Source organism: Anopheles coluzzii, chromosome 2 (genome assembly GCF_943734685.1).
Source record: "Anopheles coluzzii chromosome 2, AcolN3, whole genome shotgun sequence".
NCBI classification, from domain to species: domain Eukaryota; kingdom Metazoa; phylum Arthropoda; class Insecta; order Diptera; family Culicidae; genus Anopheles; species Anopheles coluzzii.
Window position 1 is genome coordinate 104,607,711 of NC_064670.1, and position 21,855 is coordinate 104,629,565.

At 46.1% G+C, this 21,855-nt stretch overlaps 1 protein-coding gene across 2 annotated transcripts; it reads right to left on the reverse strand.

Moving 5' to 3' along the window:
• Window positions 1-15,832: 15,832 nt before the first annotated feature.
• LOC120952667 (troponin C, isoallergen Bla g 6.0101-like) lies at window positions 15,833-19,513 on the reverse strand. Of its 2 annotated transcripts, none has more exons than XM_040372117.2 (6): window positions 19,317-19,513; window positions 18,897-18,921; window positions 18,338-18,604; window positions 17,465-17,596; window positions 17,337-17,357; window positions 15,833-16,289 (listed from the first exon to the last, which is right to left on the reverse strand). In XM_040372117.2, exons 1-6 carry the CDS (start codon window positions 19,368-19,370, stop codon window positions 16,285-16,287), a joined length of 504 nt encoding a protein of 167 aa, XP_040228051.1. In that variant the 5' UTR covers window positions 19,371-19,513; the 3' UTR covers window positions 15,833-16,284. The 2 variants fall into 2 exon arrangements, with proteins under 2 accessions (XP_040228051.1, XP_040228050.1); XM_040372116.2 differs by having other exon boundaries at window positions 16,211-16,879; window positions 19,317-19,510.
• Window positions 19,514-21,855: the final 2,342 nt, after the last annotated feature.

Below are 21,855 nucleotides of genomic sequence, written 5' to 3' on the forward strand. Positions count from 1 at the left end.
AGCAGTGCTTAGTGCAGTGAAGTAACTTCATGTTTTTTCCGAAATTCATATGTCAACCTTAGCTTTGCAGACATTCTTCAACTGTTCAACTATGCAGTCTAACTGTAGGTCCTCATATCACAACACTTCTAGCAACTATTCTACACGACAAAGTTAGATCGAATCTCGCGAGAATGAATTTCCCTCTATGACAGCTCGTTTCCTCGCTTTTCGCGTAACTTTCTCGTATCTAAATCGGAGCTAAACTATTTCAACTACCATTAGGGACTCTAAAACATTGTCTTTCGCCTCCTAAGTCGCGCTAAGCAGCAGTCTAGCGTCCCCTAAAATTATCTTCCTCAAAGGCGACCGTCTAACGAGACAACCCGTCAAACTTCCACCTTCCCAGCCGTGTCCAAAACGCCCGTTCGGCATAGAAGAAAACGATACAGCCGGGCCGGGGCAGTATCAAGCTGCTTCGCGTGTGGCGAAACGTATTAGTACAGCCACAGGCCTTAAGACGAGGGTGGGTGGCGGAGTTTGGAACAATTTAACTTACATAATGCATACGAGCACTAATGCCGACACATGACGCCGGGTGAGACGTGTCACCGCTGAACAGCACCGACACAGCGTCGTTGGAGCGCTTCCCGTTTCCCCCGTGTGTTTGCGCTGGCTAGCAACCCAAGGAGCGTAAGGACTTCGACGACGATTACCTATAAATTTTCACTCCACATCTTTTAATGAGTCGTTGATTGGTGTCTGCACTGTCGCAAAGGCGAATTCGGTTCCCTCTCCAGCTTCCAGTGACCCTACCGAGGCCCCCAAAGAGCTCTGCTGCTGGTGGTCCTGCAAAGGGTTTGAAGTTAGTTTATCGATAGCATCGAATGCATCGAATGTGCATCGTCGAGCTTTGATTGATGGTTGTACGGTGGTCGGTGTTTACATGTTGCCCCTCCTGCTCTATCCCTCTTTCTCTGCACTGTCGAGTGTACTGACGTACTGACAGCTAGCTGACAGTAGCCGACAATACGCCACGCCATCCACCGCCAAGATGGAACGCGCCTGCCAAGCGAAGGTGGAGTCCAATCAGGTGAAACCAAACGCGCTCGCACACACGGACGGCGACCAATTGTTGCGGGAAAGGAAACACTCTTGCCATCATCGCACTGCAGCTAATGATGAAACGACCGAAACGAAACCGCACAGCTGCTGCTGCAGCCACTGCTCCCCTTGCGCGATATTAGCCGAGACACGAACCGCGCTCATCAATCTTGAACCCGCTCCCCGCTCGGTAATGACGTTGAACTAACCAGACGCGCACGCCGGCAATCGTAACGAGATGGGAAATGGGCAAAAATGGAACGGTGCAGCAGCGGCCGGGCCGCCGCAGACGATGGCTTTAATTTACTTCGCCTTTTAATTGGTGAATTTGAATAATTAATCTTTTAATTGTGCCTCACCGGTAGACTGTTTGCTCTCGTGCGCTTGTCGCCGTCGCAGGTGCATTGGTAAACCTACATTGGAGGCTTTTTTCCATTGAGATACAATGCAACCGTGTGTGTGTGTGAGTTCTCTCTTTTACACACGTGCAAGATGCATTCTGAAAGCATAATCCAAATTCCAAAACCCTTTAGCAATACCGGCTGCCCGCTGGAACCTGGTTGTTGGCACGAGCCACAAGATCGAAAGTGCATGCCGCGACAGCAGCAGCAGCAGGCCGGCCGGGCTTGTCGATGTGATGGAATCCATGCAAGCGCACACGTTGCGCGCTGCGTAATCTTGCGTGACCACCGCAGAAAAGTGGTAAGAAGTTTCCGTACCGGGCCGCTCGGGGCCCGATCGTTTCGTGGGTTTGGGAGCGCTGACACACACGCTGGCTCCATTGTTTTGCGGGGCGTTTGTGTTTGCTTTACGCGGACGGTCGGTGGCATAATCTTCGGCGCGCAGGTGCTCTAATTTTTTCTTTCTCTCTCTCTTTCTCTCTGTCTATCAGTGTTTTTTTTATTGATTTATGAGTCGTGTGTGGCTAATGGAACAGGCGGTGAGATTTAGTGTCGAGTTCAAAGATAGCCGGAGAAGAGAAGTACACAAAGTAAGCTTGAAGAAATAATAAGCTTGGGTTGAGATTTGCGTTCGTGTTGCGTCTATTTATTCCCAAGCAACATTTTACACGCGTCTTCAACAATGTGCATCAATGTTCATTATTTTACCATCATCAAAAGATGTTAGAAATGTTATTTGCAAAAAGATTGTTTGTCTTTCGTTTCCACGGTGTTTTAACTCTTTTGTAACTCATTAACAGTAGAGATATTATATCAATTAATTTAAGACAAGCATGTAATGGTAGTTTTGTATTTATATGTTTCATCTGAAGTCTTAGAGCAGGCTATATCCATATCATTGTAATCTGATGTCATCAGTTTGCGTAAATATTGACACTAGCCAAAGTAAATCTACGACCTTGCGAGCTGCCTTTCGTAAGTTATCCGGAATTTACGCCATAGCGGACGAAGACATGTTTAGGTATGTTTTTAAGATCTACCTCGATTTTAAACGATTCCTCCTCAGTTTTCAACAAAAAATTGTTGGAGTAGAGCTTTTTCATCATGTTGGTCCAGAAAAAAATCGATGGGACACAGCTGGGGGATGTTGGACCAGTTCGCGGACTAGGATGTCATACCGAAACTCCCCCAAAATGATCGCATTGAGTTTTGGCGTCATTGCTTGCCGCTGCGAAGCCAATGGACGCGCTTTTGCTTCTGCTGATATGTTTGTTCATGTTTCCCAGGTGCTATTTCACTGCTTGGCCGGTTGCATCGACCCACTGGCCAAGCTATTGCAGGAATGTAGCCACTTCTCCCTCAGTGTAGGGAATGTAGCGCAGGGACGTCAGCCATTTGGAAGTGGGCGTTCTTTCGATGCTCTGATTGTTGTCTAATAGTGCCAAGATGTTCTAATAGCGCCGGCACTGAAATGCCGGATCGGACTTATCCGACGTCTACAAACTACCGCATGAGGTTCGTTTTTGTAGTGGTGTGGTGCTTTTCTTTTATAGACAATTTTTGTCTATTTTTTTAATGCAAACATTATGTGAATTAACATAAAAATGTATCATTAAAATTATTAGTCACATGAGGTACTAACGGATTAAGCTGCAAAACAAACAAGCAAACGCCATTTAATCATCCAATGAGCCATTTTTCATAAGTATCCTTAATACCTTTACTTTATCAAAAATCCAATTATTACCTTTTTGATTGTTCAAGATTAAATAATTATTATTCATCAATAATAATGAATTGAAATTTCCTACTGATCATTCCACCTAGAATTCGTGTATAATATTCAGCCAAATCCAATGGCACACCTGTTAACTTGCGTTTACTGAAACCATAAATTACGTAAGAAAATAATTTTACCCCGATAAGATGATTAGAAGCTGCATCGCGTTACCAAACATATTAATCATACGGCAGCGTAGGAAATGGAATGAATGGAGCGAAATCGAATCAATTTCAAGCTCAGCATTGGTTTGTGAAAACGATGGATTTAGAAAGGATTAGTTTCGAACGCTTAATTCGCGGTGAACAAAAAAACAAAAACAAAAACAATCCCAAAACAAAAAGCTTGTCAATCGGACGCTGTCAGTCGATGGTCACCGTCGTCCGCCGTTGTGACGGATGTTATTAATTTTGTCACTGCCATCACCGCTCGAACGCCCTCGCAAAAGGTGAGCATCGTGTGAAATTCTCGCCACGCGAAGGCTCTACCAGCACTACCAGCAGCAGACTACGGTTTCAGGCGCGGTCCCCTTCGAACCACCGTCACGAACTGGGTGTGGAGCTGGGTGAGTGGCCAACGCCGTGGAGGGGTTTGGGAATTGGAAGTCGTCACGATGGTGAAGGTCAGGAAGTGAACCTTGAAAATTAGTTGTCGATTTTTTTCACGTTTTTGTTTCAAACTCGCGCCGACACACACACACACACACACACACACACACAACACACAGACCTCCGCCGACTCTGTGTGTTGGGAGACAATTTAGGCTGTTAGGTGGCGTCAATATTTTGTAGCGTACTAAATTGACCCTTTTGGAACCCCGGTGAGTGCGCGTCGATCATAAAAGAAACGACTCCAAAAGCGTCCAAAACGACCGATGGTTATCGCTCGGAGAGGAGAAATAAAAACAAAAAACCTTAAAAGGCGTTGGACGTGGTACTGGGCAGGTTGGTTCGGCTGAAGGACTAAGAAGTCAAACGAAACCATTCATCGCAATTACCCATTAATCTCGCAAGAATCTTCCCATTCCTGGTGAATGGGTGGATTGAGTTTAATTTCATTCCTGCGCGTTGTTCGTGAACCACCCTCGTTCGCCCACTTAGGAGGCTCTAATCTCGTTAAATGGGCGCCCCCCGTTCTTGTTAAGTACACCTGCAGTGTATGACGCGCTGGAGCAACAGCAGTACATTATGGTTCGGAAAGTGAGCGTTAATGTAACTATTTTTTTGTTGTTCACTCTCCCTTTTCATTCCCTTCCCTTTGGGCTTCGGGGGAGTGTTTGATGGTGACGACGACCACGACGACGACTGGTCAAGATCTTGATCTTCTGGGCTTCCCCACTGCCCCCCAGTTTGAAGTCACTTTGTCGTCGCCCAGACAAATGGATTGCGTTTTGATAGGCAAATTTGAAACGAACCGACCACTCCCAGCCAGCCTCTCCCCGGGGCGAAAGGGAAGTGTTCTTGACCGGACGGGGACGATCGGGCGGCATCATTTATCACGACCTCATAAATCATAACACATTCCGGGTGGAATCCAATACGAGAAACTGCCCGGGCGTGATGCTCTCGGGGTGGCGTTGGAAGCAGTTCTATGGGTTTGGCTCCGTGTTTGACCTTCCGCTTCACAAGAATTTAGGGCTGAGTGGGTTTTTCGAATGGCTTTTTGTTCAAACAAACAAAAAATGTAGCACAAAAAAACCTGAGAACCAACGCCCCAGGCGTTTCGTTGGTGGGAATAGAAGGCAGCAAAACGGGAGGGTGATTTTGAAGACCAGGGAGAAAAACAAACAGGGGCAGTAAAGTGAGCCTTATCACAAGGACATTCTAAATGGTGGCTTTTGGTGCTTAAGTGTCGTTTGCAGATGGATAAAAAAGGAGAAGCAATTAGACACGAGCTACATGTGTTTTTTGTCGCTTCAGGGTAATTGTGTTCGGTGGTCATGTTTTTGGTAGTTTTGCTTCAATGTTTTGAACCATATTTAATGTACCCTCAATCATGCCTTTTACAGATAACATTGTAGTAGTACATTAAAAAAACAAAGCCGTTCTTAATTTCGTTTTAATGCTGCATACAAATCGGTCGGTTTAAAAACAACTTTAATTTTCAGCTAAATCGCACTTCTTCTCATCTCATAAAAGAAATCTCCTCTACAGCGCCCCACAACACAAAGGCGCTTGCCGATCGCACGACGATTGCATAATCTTTTTAATGCGTTAGGATCATTTTACCGTGCCCGTTTTGTAGGAGTTACGATCGGACCAAATGCATGCCGGCGTCTCCTACAATGCGGCCCCCTCGGTCGCCTCGGGCCATTTGCACGATTCCACCAGCCCCCCACCACAGGTCGTCGTCAGGTCAATCCGTGAGAGCTGGCCATGAAATCGACATGAACTTGTGATTTTTGGACGAAATTTATGACGCGTTTTGTTTTACATTTTACCGCCGCTATCGGTTCGCAGGTTGCCCGTGCGCTGTTCGGTTTCACATAAGTTTGTCATCGATAGGGGTTTGTCTGTTTCGGTTCGCCCCCCCCCCCCCCCCCCCCGAATCGATGTTTGACGGGTCTGTACGCTCGGTTGGAAGCCATTATCGGATCGGAAAAAAGAGTTTTAAATTTGACCCAGTTACGCTGCAGCACGGCGACTGTCACCGCGTGCGCCATTTGCTTGTCAAACCTTTTGCGAGGGATGATTTGTGAGCTTTTGCGAAAATTGCGGGAAGAAATGCAAGCCACCGGGCAAATAGCGTCCCAAAAATCGTGTCAACCCATTAGTGGCAGTTGTTCTTTTTTTCTTCTTCTTTGGGCAGACTATTTTAATTGAACGCGCTTGTGCAGATCGCGTGCATGTGTCCCAGATGTGGTGCAGAGTGTGTGCCAATTCTACTGTCTCTCTGCTTGATTGCGCAATCTCATTTCGTTCCCCCGCCTGATGAAGTCCCCATTTTGGGGTCCGTTTTTTCTCTACTCTCCCCCCCTTTAGATTTGTCTCGGAAGTGGGTTAAAGTTAGGCCGCACAGAAGAAAAAGGAATCGTTTGCCACCACACCGTAACGTACGGTTCATTATTTTCGTTCAGTTCGGGTTTTCGCGCAGGCACACGAAGACGACGGTGGCGGCGGCTCTTTTGCGTTAAGTCTTAACAACGCAAACGATTAGCGCGATCGTGGAGCGTGGTGTGCGGTGATGGCGACGACGGTGCCCGATGATTACGGGGTTGGCCGGTGGGCAGCCAAAAGACACACACACACACACATCGGCAGTAGCTCCAAAGGATTCCAGGCTTATTCAATTAATAGCTGAACAAATCGGCCTGCGCTTGCTCGGGTTGGATGATGGCGAAATAAGCGTCTCTCGAATACGTTTGCAGATGAGGTGCTTTTCTCAGCGTCGCTTTTCATCAAATTCAGGCCCGTTGAACTGGTAGCAAAAAGCGGAGCCAAAGCGTGCTCGATCTGGAGGCGTCTGACAGCAGCCCTATGTGAGTGCGCGAATTGATTCTAGAGATTTAGATTAAAATCTTAACCGGTACTACGGGTTGCAACGGTTAAAGGGTTGAAGTGTGGAGAATGTTGAATCAAGCTTAGTCTTTTCCTGCCCGCCTAGAAGTATTAGATCGTTGCTCTATGGTCAGCGAACTGGACTGCGAACCCATAAATTGAGGCATATTTGGAATGGTTTCGCTGCCGCGATGTTTGCTGCATGCAGCATGAAGGTGTCCACTAATGGGCTTTACCCACCCATCCGTTGCTGCACCGTGCTGCCTCGTCGACAATTTTCGATCTGGTGATTGCATTTGCGAAAGGTGTTTGCAGCTACAGTAAGTCTGTTCTTTTTTTTTGCGGTGTGTGTGTGTCTGCTTTCCTGCACCGAGTGTTGGGACCGTTTTTGGGGTGCCATTTTTATTTGCATTCATTTCCGCTGACAGGTTATTGCAATTTGTTCAATCGTGTCAACGCGCACACGGGGTGTGGAGACAGTGCGCCAGGCACTGTAAAACGCGAGCGCCGCTGGCGGAAACGATGTTGAAATAGAAGTTGTGAAGCAAAACCAAAAAAAAAAAAATAGGGCGTCGTTTTGCTCTGCATATGTTCTGCGTTTGATGCAATTCTTGGAACGAAAAACCATTACAAAAACCTGCCAAAAATAAACCTTGACATTAGCGACATGACAGTCGTAAAAGAAGAATATTTCAGAATAGAAAGTGTTTTGACGGCATGTTTTTTATCTATGTTTTTTTTTTCTCGGTGGTTCTAGTTCCCACGAAAACATGGCTGGTAACATTCGCCGCTAGCGGCTGTGGTGGTTTTACAACTTTTCAGCACTTCACTTGTTGTTTTTATCTCGTCAACGTGCCCTCGCGTGCTAATCATCAAAAATCGGCATGCAAACCAAAACTGCAAAAAAAAAAAAACCCGGAACCTGGCCACACTGCGCTCGGGTGCAGCCGTGTGTTCGCTGGTTTTATGGGCAAAGCTTGACGATCTGTCAAATCCGCGCTCGATTGTGTCCGGGTCGTTTATTGGAATTGTTGGCCCAAAAGTTGTTAGAATTTAATTGCCACTTTTATGGGATTGTGCAGCGGTGGTGGACGGCATTCGGCTTTGGATTTGCTAGCGGTGCACTCCGATGACGATGGTTTACATTTGACTCCGGAGGACCATTTGGGACATGTTAAATTGTCATAGGTTTTTGGTCATTTTAACGCTTTTTGTGGGTGGTTTTTTATAGGCTGAAATCGTGTCAACCTTATGGTGGATTTGTGTTTTACTCTCCGAGCTTGAATAATAATTGAGTAACATTGGTTCCGGTTTTGCTCATCAACCAAAAGCTATCAGATTAAGTCATTCGCTGTATGAGTGGCTTTGGAATTATTTGTTGAAATGTTCCAAAACTGTGCATGCAGACCTCTAATGCAGAATTGTCATTTATCGTTGTGCAAAATTATTCTACAACATTCATAAATTTAAACTCTTTCTATTTAAATTCAGCCAATCTAACACATTAAATGCCATAAAAGCCATCAACTTTATCGCTCGCATCATATCCATCATTCCGTTTTCTCCCACCCGAAACGCCATAGAAATCACCTGCTGACATCGATCGGCACTAACTGTCAGCGGCCGGTGTAGCTCGCAAATCATTTTCCGCTCGTTTTGCAGCAGCAGCAGCAGCATTTATGCATTTTGCCATCGCAAATTATCTTATCGGGCCAGTTTTAATCAAAATCAGTGCAGACACGGTGCAGGCGAAACTGGACGCACAGATCACCCATTTCCCTTCACCCGTCTCTCGTGCACGTCTCTCGGTCGTCAGACGGGGTAGACGTGGACTTCTGTGTGACAGACCAGACAGCAAGGCACACGCGGGTGCACCAATTTTGCTCTCTCTCTCTCTCTCTCTCTCTCTCTCTCTCTCTCTCTCTCTGATTTTTGTCCCAACGTTGCACTTTTCAACCTAGACGTACAGGTGGATAGAGTAGTGCAAGTGCAACGAAAGAGCTGGCTCACCTTCTCGCTTTCTGTAGAGCGCAATTACCGATGCGACAAATGTGCACAAAATTTCCAACAAACGGGCGAGTGAAAACTTCCGGCAGTGGCAGGTGGTCGCAGGTCGCACGAAGCGGACCATTCGGTGTTGGTACCCCCACTGACGACAGCTTGCCATCAGCGGCCATCGATCTTCGCGGTGGCTTTCGAGAGAGCCTTTCCTTCTCCCTGGGTGCCATGCTTGATCGTTAGACGAAGCCCGCACAACCTGTCACAGCCGGGTGTCAGCGTTTACTTTGTACGAGCAGCAGCAAGGCTCGCGAAAGGCGATTTTTGTAATGAAATCAATTCAACAATGCTTTCTCTGTTTATTTGATTTTAAATTTTCATTCCACCAGCTTTATTGGCTCATAATTTTTCACCTTTCCAAGCTCTCGAGCTGCCTGCCAAGCTGTTTGCTGCCTGCACGTTCGCATGCTCCGTAACCTGTCAGTATGGTTTAAGCTCGGTGTAACGTTGTGATCGCTGGGGACGGGAGGGAGAGTTTTGTTTTGTCAGCTCCCTGCGTTCGGGGCGACTTTACACCCATTTGCTCTGCTTCTCTGCATCGTCATCGAATGGAAAATAATCAGCAATGGACAATTTCTCCCCATCGCCAGAGCAACAACGACGCACGAACGCGCACCCCTTCCCCTCGGTGAAGATTTGCCCACGGTTTGACGTTTTGATGGTCTTGTTTGTCTCGTTTGTCTGATGCTGCACTGCACATGACATTCACGTTCCTTGGCTTCGAAACCGTGCAAGGCAGGTGGGGAAGGGTATATCCGCACTGGCCGGAAACGAGTGCCGTTTGGAGTGGACAGGTCTTAACGCCTGTCTCATGTCTGAGCGGGTCGGAAGGGGAGTGAGGGAAGTTTTCCTTTCTCGCCTCCAGTTTTGCGAGCCCATTTCTCGTACGGAGGCGTCGCTCGAACGGAGATTTTGCGCTCGGCCTGCGCCCGTCAACCGAATGGAGGGAAAATTATAAGCTGCGCTTGGATAGAGCTGTTTGGCCATGCACTGCACCACACAGCCCGGCGCGAAGGAAAGCCGGACGGACGCACGGTCAGCGTGGTGAAGAAATCGGGCAATCAGTGTGTGCGACTTGTGCCCCGGCCTCTGACGCCTGGAATTAGCGGGGTCGGGGTATTAAATTTCAAAATAAAAATGAGCCATTTGAGTTCAACATACTATAAAACGCGAAGACAAACGGTACTGCGGTCGGTGGTTGGGATTGGCGCTGCTGCCCGGGCCTGGTTGACCGTTTCGTTTTTATTTTGCTTTCGCCTGCTATTTTTGATAGTAAAAACCAGTTAATGGCAAAACGCGAGGGTAATGTTTGGCTCGGTTTGTGGGCTTGCTTTGCGCAGGGAAATGATGAAATGGTTCGACCTTCTAACCGTCGCATTTAAATGTTGTTACGCTGCGGTGTGTTGGTTGAAACGATGTGTTAAGTTTAGCGGGTGATAAGTAACACCAGGAAAAAAAAACTGAAGCAATTGCTTAATAAATGCTTTCATTGTGCATTTTTAAAGAGTGCTGAAAACAGGCGCCAATAAAAAAGAATTGCCCGTGGTATTAATTATTTCATTTTTTGGCCGTTTGCCATTTTTGGCGGGAAAATGGGTCAATGGAGGTTTAATTACTCCGACGCAGCAGCAATTCCGGCATCGTAGCCGTGACGTACTGTTGTTTACGAAACGGAACTGTTTTGCTGTTGAAATGAAGTGGAGAATGAATTGGATTTATTGCACCATTTTGAGCATCAAGCAACTGAAAAAAGCTCGTATTATTTAAAAAAAAATCAACACAGCATGCAGCATCCAAGAATCACTCGTGTATAGCACAGTAAATTTAAAAAAAAACCGTATCAATGCTCCTCTCCACACATTGCAGGTGTAAACTCTTCCTTTTTTCTGAAGTGGCCAACTCATTGTTGAAAATTCAATCATCACGTCGAATGCAAACGAAATTAATTTCACCGTCCGCGAGCGTTCGCGACACAATTAATTGCAAACGGGATCAATCCCAATCTCGCGGGTAAAACCCTCCGGTGCTTTCGCTTTCAATGTTTTCGGTGTTTGAGCCGATATTGGACCTCCTGCCTCCCCCCCCACCCCCTTTTCGCTGTATCTTGTACATGTAAACGACTTCATTTTTCACTCAGACCCAAGCGCGAAAGGGCTGGCGTGGCCGTTGGACACTGTGCCAACGGTAGCAGCAGCAGCAGCAGCAGCAGCAGCCACACTTAAGCAGCTGTCATTCAATCGCTTTCATTCATGCCGGTTGACGCACTCCGAGTTTTGCAACGCCCCGAGCCATATATACCTTACGCAATACGTATGGACACGAGTGTGTGTGTGTGTGCGCGCGTGATCCTTCGCGCGTGAGAGTTGGCAATAGCGTAGGCTCAGGGATCTGCACATTTCTTCGACTTCAATCGTCCGAACTTTGACGAACAGGACAGGACTTTGATGAACTACGTCTAATCAGCCTGTGTCTGTATGACAAAGTTTTCGGAACCGGCTATACCCCCGTTCGTTAAGTTTGGAAGCAAATGTGTGTTCACCGGAGTGCTCAGAGACGGGTTAATCTTACGCTTGGACAATTATGATTTATTGACGACGCCTGTCCACGCGATACACATACGTATGTGCGTGTGTGTGCGTGTCTGTTTTACGTAGTTGGAAAGTGGAACCTAACAAAATAGCGCGCGCGGTAAGAGAAATACTACACCGAAAACGTGCGGACCACCGTCGAGTAGCGTCGAGAGAACCCGCCGTTTAATTGCCGTAACGCGCCGCGCGGGTTGTGAGTGAGCGGAGCTGGGAGGGAGGGGGGTTGAAATTGGGTCCGAAATTCATGGATCAGGCGCCTCCGGTCTGGTAGGGAGGTAGGCGGGCAGGTGCCGGACGGGGGCAACATTAGCCGAAAGTTGAATTCCGTGTTCATGCGGATCACTTCCGGGACCGGCGTTTTATTGGAGCCGGCGGTGCTGTATCTCTTGGGAGACGGACCAGAACTAGATGAAGGAGCAGGAAAGGGGGTAAACTTGGGCAAGACTTAGAATGTATGGTTTAGCTCGGTAATGCTTTTTGGCGGAGGGAGAGCTTATATTATTTTCACAATGATGTGTAAATGCCTGGCAGTGGTAGAACTACGGGAAGCAAGCTTTTTAGAGTTTGACCCAAGAACGTTCCTGATAGGAGTTGGTTTTCAGGAGATAAATTGCTCGGTAAAAGGCGTGTAAAGTAAGACAGACATTATTTTCGTTATTTTGCTAACATTGATGTATCAACAGCAACTGCAAATCAAAGTCTAGCAACTGCTTAATCCATTCATCTTTCGGCAGATCTGTACAGGAAATCAACCAAAATAATCGAATAACCTACCCCGAATATCCGACAGCCATACGGAAATAGGATGCCTTTTTCGTTATTGCAAACCTTCCGTTTCTTATGTCTCCATTTTAAGTCTTTATTTCCGTTTGAAAGCAATCCAAACTCATTTCTACTGCAGTGGCAGCCTTCACTTTCTACCCCAGTTCAGTGCCAGCCCCAAAACGCCATCTTCCAGTTGTTAAAAACTGTATCATTGTTGTGCACAAACCATGCGTTACTTCTCCCAAGGTAACGATCACTGGGATGGGGGAGGTGATGGGACTTTATGACAGTTTTGTGAGACAGACCGTTTGATACAATAAATCAGTCGTCAGCTCCCATGTCAGTCGGTTTATCTTTATTTGAATCTTCCTCATTGGCAAACAATAAATGCAAGTTGCGCCAGTAGAATCGCATGTGTGTATGAAGCGGGCTGGAAATAGCGTTGGGTAAAATAAAATAATGGAAAAGCAAACACGCTCATACTGTTTGGCACTGGCAGCAAGGGTTGCACATTTTCCCAGGCTCCGATTGTTTTGGGGCCCACATATCATAAACGGGCAGAAAATTGCGAACACCATTGTGCACCGTGCATCTGCAAAATTGCCATTTAATGGATGCAGCTGTGTTTCTGCAACACACATTTGTGTGCAATCTGTTGCAGGCGTATTTGTTTGTGCTTTTTTATGCTTTGCAAACATGTTGGAAAACTTAAATCAAACACTCTTTTTTTTAGTGAAATATTTTGTGTTAGGTTAGATAACTCCCAATCAAAGGCATTATAGTAAACTCATTCCGATATATTCCACCGGCATGTGATTCGCGTGGGTTGCAGACATCTCTCCACTTGCCGGTACTGGCTGCTGTAAAACGCGTATGCAAATGTAAAGCTGTACAAAATCTAGATCGCATACATAACCGACGGACAAGCGTTTGAAAGCCCCTGTCCAGCCCCCGGTACGCACGTCCGCACCGGGAAAGCGGACATGCAGGGTCTCTGGACGAAACTCCTGGGAGAGAGAGTGCCGCGAGTGCCTGCTGAACCCTAAATGGTTCGTATTTATTTGATTAATTGGCTGCAGAATCCGAACCGGTGCAGGTATATGGTAATATGGAAATTCGATTCATCGTGCATGCCATTGGCCAGTGCTCGGTCCTTGAACGATGCGACGGTGTCACGTACGCAGCACCGATGAGCGACGTTTCAGGCGTTGATGTATGTACGCGGGCTATGCGCGGGTTCGGTGATATGTCACGGTGACAGCATGGTGTGTGTGTCCCCGTGTGGGTCACCCGAGACCGGTCGCCAAGACCTGGTGCTGGCGTGCAAAAAGCGCACCCGTGCAACCGGAACCCTGAACTCGTGCGGCCCAGAAATACGCGGCCAGACGCGCACGGGCACCAGCGCGATGCCGCCACATTAATTACCCCGTTATGCCCCGTTTATTTGCTGTCAATTGCAAATTTTCAACAACTCGAGCCGCCTCAAATCCTAATCCGAATCGACCGCATCGAATCGTCATCGATTTTTGATCGGTCGAGGCTGCACGCAAAATATTCGCTAATCAATTTCCCATCGAGGTGTAGGGCATGAGGGCGATGGCGGAGCGAAAATTGCATTAACCGAGCTTCGTGGCAGTGCTTTATTGGCCAATGCGACCGTCGAATGCAACGTCTTGGGAGCAAGGTTTCAACGCCCAGCGCGAGAAGATGAATTCGACACCCATTTCACGCATCATACAGTAGCGAGAGATGAGGCTAAAGAACCTCATATCGTTGCATGTAACGCTTTTGGTATGTGGTTGTAAAATAAGGGCACACAAGACAGTGGAGTTCAGCGTGGAAGGCGCATTTTTTCTATCTTTCTCGGTAGGGCACACGCCACCACCCCCTGTTGTTGCTGCTGTTGCTGCACGATGATGATGTTACGAAAAAGGCTGTGCCAAAAGATATTCATGCCCCCGTGCGTTACGCCAGATCACTTGGTCTTGGTGGAGGCACGCATGGTGTGAAGGCTGTCAGCAGACAAGTTGCTCCAAATCATATGACATGCTGCATGAAGGGGCTGGTCTAAATGTTTGCACACGTGTGCATAGAAATGAAGGCCGCTTTTGCATAAAATCGTCTCGAGTGTATGTTTCGAGGGAAATGAAAAATAAGTTGAACATGACAGGTGTACGCTTATTAGTAGCGTTTGCATAACTGTGGATGAGACAGTTCACACCTTTAAAATGCAGGAATTGCAAGATAACGAGTTCGTACTGTTGGAAATGGGCAGAGGTTTGGGTGTTTTTAGACTCCAGTTGTTTATGTTTTGCAGTCCAAATCATTTAAATAATGATTGTAAAATGATGTAAAAGAAATAAACACTAATGACTTCTTACATTGGTATCTTGTGTTTCCTCATTTGTGAAGTTACACTCGAGAGACGCAGTTCCTAGTAGGCAACACCGGTGCTTGAATATCTGAGTAATCTCGAATTCACCCTATTCAGATGACTTACATTTAAAATTAGTAAATTATCTCATAAATCAACTCATTCGGGGGAATTTTGAGAAAATTTCCTTTTCTCTACTTCGCCACAATTCCTTGGGATTTTGTTTGAAGCTTTTTCAAAAATGTTTTCCGTCAAAAACGATAACTATTTAAATACTTTTCTCTTGAAAATTATTCTCTTTTCTCCTAGAACTGTCCAAATTCGGAAAACCCCGTTTCTCCGTATTCGTCTAGGTAATGAACGCAGTAACACAAGAGACTGTTATTGATTGTTGATCCTCATACAAGTATAATATGTGATAGATATGATGTTTGAAGAACATTTTATCAACTTGAGATATTTTTCTTCAATAATTGTCAACGATCTAGCTAGACTATCCTTGGATTTTAGATTATTCTTCTTTACAGATTTGCTTTTTGGAAGGTCTAAGTTACTGATACATTTCATTTTCTTGGCGCTATCTCATGTATTATAAATGTGGTTCGTTTGTCAAACTCCAACAGCCATGCATAGCATTCCAACCCAAATATGCACTCATTTATTAGTACTTGAGTTACAAAATAGACTGTGTAAGAACCCAATCCTTAGCTATATGCCTTGTTTTCTATTGATGATCACGCCATCTACTGGCAAAACAAAAAAAGCAAACTACAGTTACAAGCAAAATCGTCCACTTAAAAGATGATATCTTTAGTTTTATAAATATCTTCATTTACCAAACTACTTCACCGGTACCGGTACTCCGTTAGCTGGTGTCACTCGGGTGTCTCTGTTAACTCAAAACGCTGCCTGCACGGAACCTGCCAACAAAGACACCAACCCTTAAACGCTAACGATCTTATCCCGTGCTCAAACAAATCAGCCCTTAAATCAACTTACCCACCAAAGTGTGTGTGTGTGTCGGGTAGTTGGTGTGCTTTTGGAATGGAAGAATAAATTACCGAAACAGAAAGCGTTACATTACTAAAAGCTCACACACACACACCCCACACACATACTGGAGCTTACCCCTAAACGCTGTTCTTCGGAACAATGTCTTACGCGAGTTCGGCGAGTAAAACTCGAGTTGCCCTCGCGTATCGTGTACCCTGCCACCACACACCGCACACACCAACCTTTCGAATGTATTTCGTGGAAGCGGACGGAAAAAAAGAAACTGCACTCCATTAATCCAACTACGGCTGAATATATTAAGGTTCCGCAAGGTTCTGGCTCCTTTCCCGGTAGCTCCTAAACAGTTTCCGTGCTCGATTTACCGGCTGGATGGGTGTTCCGTTTTTGTCGGTGTGGAAAAGGAGGAGTCTTCTATCCGCTATCATATCGGTCTGTCTGGCTCTGTGCACCATAGTGGTATACAAATATGTGTGTATGTGAATGCGTCCTTGCGCTGAATGCCACATTCGGTGATGGGGTAAGGCTGTTTTTTTTGGTTCTTTTCTTTTCTTGTTTCTTACGAAAAGGAAATTACGAATGATAACCCACCGGCGGCCATAGCCGCCATCCTGCTATCTTAGGTTCTTGTTTTTTTTTCTCTCCACCATTTGTGCGCCTGTCCTCTTGTCCCCATACGTTCACTCCACACTTCCTTTCATTCCAACGTGAAGACAACCAGGTTATATTATCCTAAAACGCATGAAATATTTATTTTCAGTTCAGTTGACAAGACCTTGCACAACGCAAAACGCGTGGTAAAGCGTGGTAAAGGCGCGGTGAACCTGTGTAAGATATGATTTTGCGAGAATGAACATGAAACATTAGTGGCTAAGCCTTCGCCTATCCTGCTGCCGGTGGATGATTCACAGAAATGCGGCAAGCGGAAAAACGAAACCACTCCAAAGTCTATTTCTCTCTCTCTCTCTGTCTCCCCTTGTGTGTCTTTGGTATACTAATTATCTAGTCTCTATGCTTGACTTTGTCTCGGTAAGCATCTTAGTAAGCGTGCTCTTGGTTTCTACACTACAGACACACAAACGCATCGGTCGTCCTCTCGGGCCCGACTGTTGTACTTGGTGGATGGATTGTTCTGCTAAAGTGTGTGTGTGTGTCAGCTGCACAGCATCGGGTTGCCTCGTCTACTCCAAATGCTGCACGTATGGGAGGAGGTGCTGGTTGCTGTGCGTCATCAGAGCGCTGGTGTTTCGTTCGCGCTCGTTTGCAGCTACGCCAAGATATGCCCCATATGCCAGCGCAGGTGTTTTACGCGTAGTAGTCGGCTAAAAAGCGCAGGAAAGAGCAGGCAGGTCACCGGGGCGCAAGGGAACAAAAGCAAAATTAGTGCATATTTTCTATGTAAAGCGAAATAGACAGACAGTCAAACAGACACGCAGGGGATGTGCATAGCTGTGTAAGCAGTGTCGCGAGTGGTGGTGGAAAGGAAGATGCATTTGCTAGAGGCAATTGGGAAAAGAAAAACATCGTGTGTAGGGCGCACACACACACAAAAGGACGAAGTTAATTATGCCAGCCCGCAAGAAGTGGTGCACTTCTCGGAAGCGGCAAAAGGTTGAGCGCAAGTGGCACAAGAAAAGCAAGCATTTGTGGCAATGACTTTGCTCACTTCTTCCCTTGTGAGTGTGTGTGTGTATGTTAGAAGACTTGCGTAATTAGTAACATTGCTGCACCGTGCACCAGTGCACCAGAGGATGATGTTACTTGTTGTATCCCGCTTACCTGTCATGACTTCCATAAACTCTGTTGGTGGTTTGAAGAGTTGGTTCATCCAGAAAGGCGGGCAGAAAAATAATAATTACTTTAGAAAAGGATTCCACAACTGCAGATGGAAAGCATGATGCCCTTACCCTCAAAGTCTACCGTGCCCGATCCGTCGGCATCAATCTCGTCAACGATGTCGTCCAGCTCCTCCTCCGGCACGGCACCGTCCAGCTCGCGCAGGATCGCTTTGAACTCTTCCACCGGGAGGTATCCCTTCGCTTTAAGTGTTTAAGTTTAGTTGAAAAAGAAATTTAGTTCCCTTTTTTCTATTTTGATACGAGCACAAGTGTGTAGTTGCAAATTAAATTTAATTTCCCCTTTCAACAAAACACGACGCTCTGTTACAGAGTGGGAAAACGTGCAAAATCAATTCGGATTTAAATCACATCCAATTTATCATCCCCATTTTTACCCCCCGACCTTTATCTGACGCAAACATGACAGAACACACACTCTGATCAGTGTCCTGCAAATTGCATTTGTGTGTTTTTTGTTTGTTTTTTTGTTCCTGCTGCAAATTCGTTTCACTTTCAAAAGGTGCAAAAAGTGCGGTTGAAACGAACCAGAAAGGTTGCATCGCAGATGGATGCGAGTGCATTTTTCTTGTCACTCGGAGGGTTGTTTTTTTTCTTCTGCTACCCCATCGTACCACCACCGGGCCATCGGGTGCGAGCGACAAGCGAGAATAGCACAAACCGAATCTATTGGCCTTTTTGCCGATATGCTAAAAATAAGCTGACATAGATTGCGCCGAGAGTCGGCGCGCGAGTCGGATCGTCGGATTGGATTTAAATTAGTTTCGCTCCTATACTGCAACAAACAGCAACAGGGTTGAAGGATTTTTTTTTTCAAAATAAGTAGTAAAAAAAACAAAGCGCTCCTAACCACTGATAGCCGCTATCTTTGAAACACAACATATAGCTTTTTATCCACTATTTTTTCAGCACCATTACACTTACCATCCTTGTCGTACATCATGAACACCTCGCGCAGCTCCTTGCGCAGCGCCTCGTAGTCCTCCTCCGGCTCGACGTAGTTCGAGGCGAGCGCCACAAACTCCTCAAACTCCAGCTGGCCCGACTCGTCCTCATCGTACTCCTCGATCACCTCGTCCAGCTCCTCCTCCGACAGCTTGTGGCCGAGCAGCTCGAGAATCGTGCCGACGACGTCGGTCGGGATGCTGCCCGTCTTCTCCTTATCGAACGCATTGAACGCATCACGCAGCACTGAGAAACGACACGGTGTGATGGCACAGACAAGAAATAGTAAATAGAGATCCAAAAATATCATACGGGCCACTATCAGCTCCGATTAGCTGCCCCTACCCGCCGCACTGAAACTGGTGAAAAGCTTCGCATGAAAAATTCAATCCCATTCAAGCGCGAGACTTTCCAATTGAGGATTGATTTTTTTGTTGGATTTAATTTTGAATTTTTGCTCGTAATCACCATTTTCACGTGCGAATTTTCCAACCGTAACGCCCCTGTCCTCCTTCCTCCTTCCGCAGCAAAAACTCACCTTTCAACTGATCTTTGCTCAGTTCCTGCACGAGTGAGAGTGTATCATATCGAATTAGAGCCAAAGCGAGGGGCAGGTTTGGTCCAACACCAGACCAGCACAGCCGTGTATCGTCAACGTGGGTGTAGGTGGGAGGTGTGAAAATTAGGCGCCCCCAAACAATCACCATTAAGTAATTAATCGTCCAAAAGGAGCAGGAGCGGCCAAAAGAAAAGAAAAAATGGTAAAGAGAAAGAAAATAAGAGCGTAAGAAAAGCGTGCGGATGAAAATAAGCAATTGAATCTGCGCTGTTTGAACGGGGGGGATAGGAGGGGGATTTTTTGGCGAATCGATCACAAAATTGCACTCCGGAAGGTGTCTGGGAAACGGAGCCAGAGTAAATCACCGAGTATAAGCCGCGCTGCAACCAAACCCGTTACCTTTCCTGCGCCCGAGCTCGTACTTTCGCCCGCTTCCGACGCTGTGTCCGACATTGTATAGGCGGTTTTCGGCGGGGTGGGGTGGGGAAGACAGTGACGACTGGAAAAGAAACGTTAATTGTTTTGCAACACAACGGCAGCACACCCGCGGCAGTCGAGCACGTGGAAGCGAATGAAACGCAAATCAATCGAATGCGAATTAAATGCGTAGAGCACGTCTAATGCTGTCTAGCACCGAGCGCCACGAAATCGAATCGGTACGAAATTCCCGGCCAACTTCCTTCCCGGTGCTCGTCTTTACCGGTGCATCTCGACCGGGTGGAGATCATCGTGCAGGAGACGAAAGAAAGCAACAACAAAAAAGAGACCGACAGCCTACGATCGATTACCAATCGAATGCAGTCGCTGCGTGTGAACGCTTTCACTTTCACCAGTGCCGTTGTTCAGCTGTTTTTCACGACGACCGGACGACGTGAGCGGTGTTGCAATCGGCTAGAACCCGATGAAAAATCATTCATCGACACCCGATGGTCGCGGGTCGGTGGCATTGGGGTGAGCCCTTCGAGGGTTTGCCAGGAGGAAGGCACTTGTTCGCAAGGTCGAACGCTCACGCACAATCAACGACGATCTCACGCAATCGCACGCGTTCAGCGGTGAAAGTGAATGAGTGTGTGGAGTAGTACAGCGGACAAACAACAAAATCACACACTATCACGATCACAATTACGGGCCAGGGAAAAACGGACAAACAGCATCAACTGCACCGGATCACACGCTTCGGGTCGAGTTTTCCTTCAATCACGCATTCGATTCGCTGTAATTGATTGGTAGGGAACGACACAGCAGAAGAAAAAACAACACACACACACACACTTCAAACTTCAACTTACTTCCATTTAGCACCCGTTTCCCCCCAGGTTGATTTCCAAATGGCCACTACTAGTGCACTGTGCTGTGGTTGTTCGAGCGAGGGGAGTCGGCTAGCTCGCACCTGGCGATCTGCACTGAATCTGCGGCAGCTCGTCAAATCAACACCCCCGGATCCGGGACACGCGCGCGCTTGCGAGCGGCGCAAAGAACATAGCCGACGAATGCCGCCACCGGGCAGTGCGCACCAAATCTATCAACCCCGAAAACCGGGTGGACTTCTGCTGCCGGGAGCTTGGATTTTTCACGTGCACGCGGCCTGGCGCACAAATGGCAATCTGCCGCCACCGTGTGGAGTGTGGAGCATCGTGTGCTTGCTTCATTTGTGCCTGCTTATAGGGAACCCGCATGTAGGTTGCCAAGTTTTTATTTGGGGAGGAGCGGGAGGAGGGTGCTAACATTGTGCCACGGTTCATTGGCTTCGGTGGTCAGAATGCGGGCTGCAAGGAAATTTTAGCGAGATTTTTCATGTTGAGCGATTAATGAATTATGTTTTTGGGTTGTTTTAGCTGTGTTTCTCCGTTTGCTTCATATTTTTTCATGGCATAAGCCTGCGTTGGAGCCCCAGTTAACGTGGGTTATTGAGCTATATTTCAATAAATTTTCATCACAATGTGGCCTATCGTAAACCAAAAGAAAGGATATTAAATAAATTAAATTAAATGCATTTCTTTGTGATTCCACGCTTTGATCACAGCGAAAAAATAATTGTCAGTGGGTAATCGCAAGAAAATGTGTGGGTAATTGCGTGTAATTGGGTAATTGAATATCCTTTCTTTTGGTGTACGATATGCCATATTCTGATAAATATTTAATGAAATGTTTCAAAATAACAAAAACTTCACATTCACTTTCATGCAAGGTTTAAAGCGACCTTTAGATGAGCACAACATTTTTCAACATTTGGTTTGGACTTCGTATTCGCTCTTACCTTTTTTAAAATATGTATGGAAAGATTTTGTTCTGCTTGATATTTAATTTACTATTTTATTACTTTCAGTGTTTGCTTTTGTGTTTAATTTCTACTTCAATTATTTTGTTTAGTTTGTGGTATGTTCTCATTCATTTATTGTGTTGCTTGTTGGTTTTATTCATTTTAGTATCTTTTTTAAAGTATTTAGGCTTTACTTCCTCATCAATTTACAATAAAGTATTATTTCATTCATTGAATTATAACAATTTATTTGTTATTAATAATGAATTCTATTTGAGTTTTTAATTCATTTGTGTTGTTTTGTTCTTCTGCACATCTATATATATATATATAAATCTCGTGTCACGGTGTTTGTTGCGAGCAACCTCCGAAACGGCTGGATCAATTTCAACGAAACTTTGCACACACCTTATGGTGGTATGAGAATAGGTTTTAAGACTTAAAAATCGTTCAGATGTTACACTAAACTTAATTTAATAATGATTTTCTAACTCCCATACAAAGAGCAGGATTGGTGTTGTGTTGTATACGGCACTTTGACACTTAGTGTGAGGTGCCTGGTGGTTTACACTCGATGATCGGATCCTGAGGGGATACGGGCACGATACAACTATCCCAAGTAACAAAGCAATAATTAAATATTTTAATTTTTTGTGGAATAACTAAGTTTGTCGGGCC

Excerpts from the sequence above, each read along its gene's own strand:
- LOC120952667 (XM_040372116.2), bottom strand. The coding sequence starts at position 19,370 with ATGTCGGACACAGCGTCGGAAGCGGGCGAAAGTACGAGCTCGGGCGCA. Across the intron at positions 18,922-19,316 it reads CGAGCTCGGGCGCAGGAAAG|GAACTGAGCAAAGATCAGTT; the intron begins GTAACGGGTTTG and ends TCACTCGTGCAG. Across the intron at positions 17,597-18,337 it reads CATGATGTACGACAAGGATG|CGAAGGGATACCTCCCGGTG; the intron begins GTAAGTGTAATG and ends AAACACTTAAAG.